The following is a 3668-nucleotide window of genomic DNA, read 5'->3' as shown; positions in this document are numbered from 1 at the left end:
CCTCGATCCCCGCCTCCAAGGGCCTGTTAACACGCTTCAAGGGAAGGAAGGGGACTGCCATTTCCCTTCCTAATCTGCAGGACTTGCTGCTGCAGGTCTTCCCATGGGCTGAGGGGACTCAAACACCCCCCACCGAAAAGGGCTTTGTCCTGCAGTGAACAAGAAGACCAGGTCAAATATGGCAACGGAAAACCTTCAGGCCTGATGGCTGTCAATTATTGCGTTTGAGAAGAAAATGCTGCAATTCCTGAACCCCTCCAGCCCCTGCCCAGCTTTCTGGAGGGCACTGCCAGCGGTGCAGGCTCTGCCTCCCTGGGGACACAGGCAGCCCTGGGACCCCCGCCTCAGGGTGGGCTTCGGGGAGCTCCTGTGCTCCCTGACACCTGCAGCCTCAGTTTTGGGCTCACAGGTCGTGGCTCCCTGTGGTGTGTCAACCTTCCAGTCCCCTCAAACCAGGTCAAGCCAGCCCGTACTCCGTCCCCGGGAGGTGACACTTCCGAAGCCCCCATTGCTCACACTGCCCTAGCACTGGGGGGCTGCCTTAATTGCCTTCCTGCGCCTCTCCGTCCTGCCGGGAGCCTCCTCCGCTCCCTCCCCAGGAAGGCTCATTAAGACTCATGCGCAGCTCACACAGGGAAGTCGCCGTGCTTCCAGAGCATCTGGAACGGCCCCCGCGCGGCTGCTCGGCAGCAGCCGTTACTAGAGGTAGTAGCTACGGGATGACGCGTGGGGCACTGCCTTGGCCAGCAGACCAGGGGATCCGGCTGCCCCAAAGCGGGTTGCGCCCTCCTCCAGAGCACAGGGCCAGGCTGCTTTCGGCTGCCACCCGTTCCCGCACACCAACATCCCCATCTCTGCCTTCCCTCAGCTCAACGCAACATGGTGGGGCTCTGATCCCAGTGAAATGTGGCTTCAGCATCCCCACGGGGCCTCCTGAGTGCTCCTCCTGCCTCCAGAGAGCTGCGACCATCTCACCCACCCCAGGGCAGCTGCAGAGCAGACCTCGGTGTGTCCCAAGTCCCCCAGACTGGGCCCTCTGGTACTACCCAAGGCGGTGTGGAGCAGCGCCCAGCCCCTGGGCTGCGGCTGACAGGCAGGACAGCAATCTCTAGCCCTCTGCTTTATGGCAGAGATGAGACTGGGCACGGCAGGGCCTGTGCCCACGGGGACAATGGGGAGATCCCAAAACCTGGCCAGAAGCAGCCGAGAAAAGAGTCCGTGGGTGCCCTCCGCCTGATGAAGAGTCAGCCTGCCGTCCGGTCTCCTCCTACCGTCAATGATAGAGATGGCTAAAAGAAAGCAGGGGGCAGGATATATATGATATATACATACATTTTGCAGTCGGTGGTTACATTTCTGCTTCTCAGCTAAGGAGTACAACACAATCTAATGTCGGGCAGCAAACAGCACTTCTTTGTTTTAATGCATTTCACCGTGGCTGCCAAAGGCAAAGGGCTGAAAGAGTTTCCATCTGTGATTAGTGGTGAATAAGAAAGGACCAGCCAGAGCAGAGCAACAATTACAGTTCCTTACAGATCCAGAGGGGCGAATCGGACCCTCGCTCTGGACCTGCCTTCACCTACAGACAGGCACCTGGTCGCTCAGTATGGAAACTAAAGACCAGGTGATGTGAAGCCAGCCGTCTATGTGCCTTTTGCGCTAGCAACTAAGGGACCACTACGTGTTAGTTGTGTTGGCCCAACGAGGCTTTGACTGGCTTGCGGTGCTGTAGAGAGGCAGCCCGCGGAAACCCTGCACTTGAGGGTCCAGAAATGAACTGCCCGCATTTTGCTAAGCCGCAGCAGATGGAGACAGGCCAGCGGGATGCTCTCCTTCCTCAGGGGGCATCTCTACCTTGCAGCCCCGCTGTATCACCCACCACAATCACAAAAAACATGGCGTTCCTATCTTTGGGCCCTCTGCAGTTTTGGGTTTGGCCATTTTTCCTTAGCTTTTCACCTATGAGCCGCTGATGAATAATCCTTACAACCAGTCCCAGCATTGCCCTGAGGCAAACACTCCCTGGGGACACATTGATCAAAAACAAAGAACATTTAATTGAACCCAGAATCATATACGCATGCGCGCCCCCCCCCCAAACAGAGGCATAGGCACACAAACACACCAGCTCGCACTGACTTGCTGCTTAGTAGCAAAAGTGGGTGAACTGCATAGGGATTAAAGCATTAAAAAAAAACCACAGCAAGAATACGATGCTTGAAAGCGCCGTGTCCCTGGAGAGATTAGAGTAGCTGCCTGGAGATAAAGTAATGATGATGGAAAGATCTTCTTCCTCGCAGAGGTTCTCTTCCTAATTATCTCCCCTGCAAAAAAAAAAAAAGATGATCGCCCAGCTTTTATCTGTCTCTTGACAATTTTAGCATTGCGCCTGCCTCGTTGCAAGAGGCCGATGCTTGCTGAAAGGAGGAAGGAGAAGGAATCGGCGCAGGAGGTAGGAGATGTAGAATGAGGGGAACAGGAGGCAGCGCTTCATTTCTGTCACCACCGGCAGCGAAGGCAAAGGGAAAGATGAATGCTCACTGCAGCGTTGTCTTTCCGTGCCCGGAGACGGCTCCGCTGCCTCCACTACTGCTTTGTCAGGCAAACAACAACCAGGAGGTCTGATTCACTGTTACACCAGCAAGAGAGACAACAAGATGTCCTCCCTATGGTTATAGGGCAGAGGGGGCTTGGAGATTATGGTGAGGGAAGAGGACTTCTTCACAAGCTGGCAGGGGCAGGAGAGTGCCCAGCTTGTTCCTCCCCCACTCTTGTCCTTCTCAGACAGCTAGAAAGCAATTATTCTTTCAGCAGACAGCCAGCGATGAGGACGTTTCAAACATACACCAGCCAGAAGACGACACGGAAGATCTGGCCCACGAGCCACCCCGCAAGACAAGGATGGGCCCTGATGGAAACCCCGGCATCACACCCAGCAGCTGGGGCTTTGCACAGGAGAAGTCCTTCCCCTCGGCTTTACCCTGGAGCCTGCTGCTTCTCCACCTGCATTAATTTCAGACTAATACAATCCTAGATCCCCAGGAAACTGTTTAAGCCCTGGTTTAGAGGCAATCAGTGTTTGGCTAGCAGGATGCAGAGACAACACAGGTTTCCTAGAGAGCTGAGAGGCAAGGAAAACCTCAAAGCAAACAGACATTACAAATATAAAGGCCATGGAGGGCGGGAGGGGGATGATGAGCTCAGTGGGGATGGGGGTTAATGTTGTAGGAGCTGCTTGCAAACTCATCCTCACCCTCACAGCATCATTTTCTCCTTCTTTCCAGTTGCATCAACATGCAAATGTGAGCGGTTGCCTCTCCCATAGAATGAAAACACATAAAACCCCTTAATTTCCCCAAACTGCTCCAATATTTATCCTTGCTGTTTAAATTGCTGGCGGATGAAGCTGCTAAGCCACTATCCATCGTATTTGAGAAGTCGTGGCAGTCCAGTGCAGTTCCCACTGACTGGAAAAGGGGAAACATAACCCCCATTTTTAAAAAGGGAAAAAAGGAAGACCCAGGGAACTACAGGCCAGTCAGTCTCACCTCTGTGCCTGGGAAGATCATGGAACAGATCCTCCTGGAAGCTATGCTCAGGCACATGGAGGACAGGGAGGTGATTCGAGACAGCCAGCATGGCTTCACCAAGGGCAAGTCCTGCCTGAC

At 54.3% G+C, this 3668-nt stretch overlaps 1 protein-coding gene across 1 annotated transcript in view; it reads left to right on the top strand.

The window, feature by feature from the left end:
* Nucleotides 1-3668, top strand: part of LOC103915638 (neuronal pentraxin receptor-like) — a 42167-nt gene that overhangs the window by 35969 nt on the left and 2530 nt on the right. The window contains exon 9 of the mRNA XM_009322510.1: nt 2382-2452. Within this exon, the coding sequence (XP_009320785.1) occupies nt 2382-2452 (71 nt within the window). The remainder of the gene's footprint in view (nt 1-2381; nt 2453-3668) is intronic.

This window comes from Pygoscelis adeliae, unplaced genomic scaffold (genome assembly GCF_000699105.1).
Source record: "Pygoscelis adeliae isolate BGI_AS28 unplaced genomic scaffold, ASM69910v1 Scaffold60, whole genome shotgun sequence".
NCBI classification, from domain to species: Eukaryota; Metazoa; Chordata; class Aves; order Sphenisciformes; family Spheniscidae; genus Pygoscelis; species Pygoscelis adeliae.
Note: the sequence above shows the minus strand (reverse complement) of the source record. Positions and strands in the feature narration are given on the sequence as shown.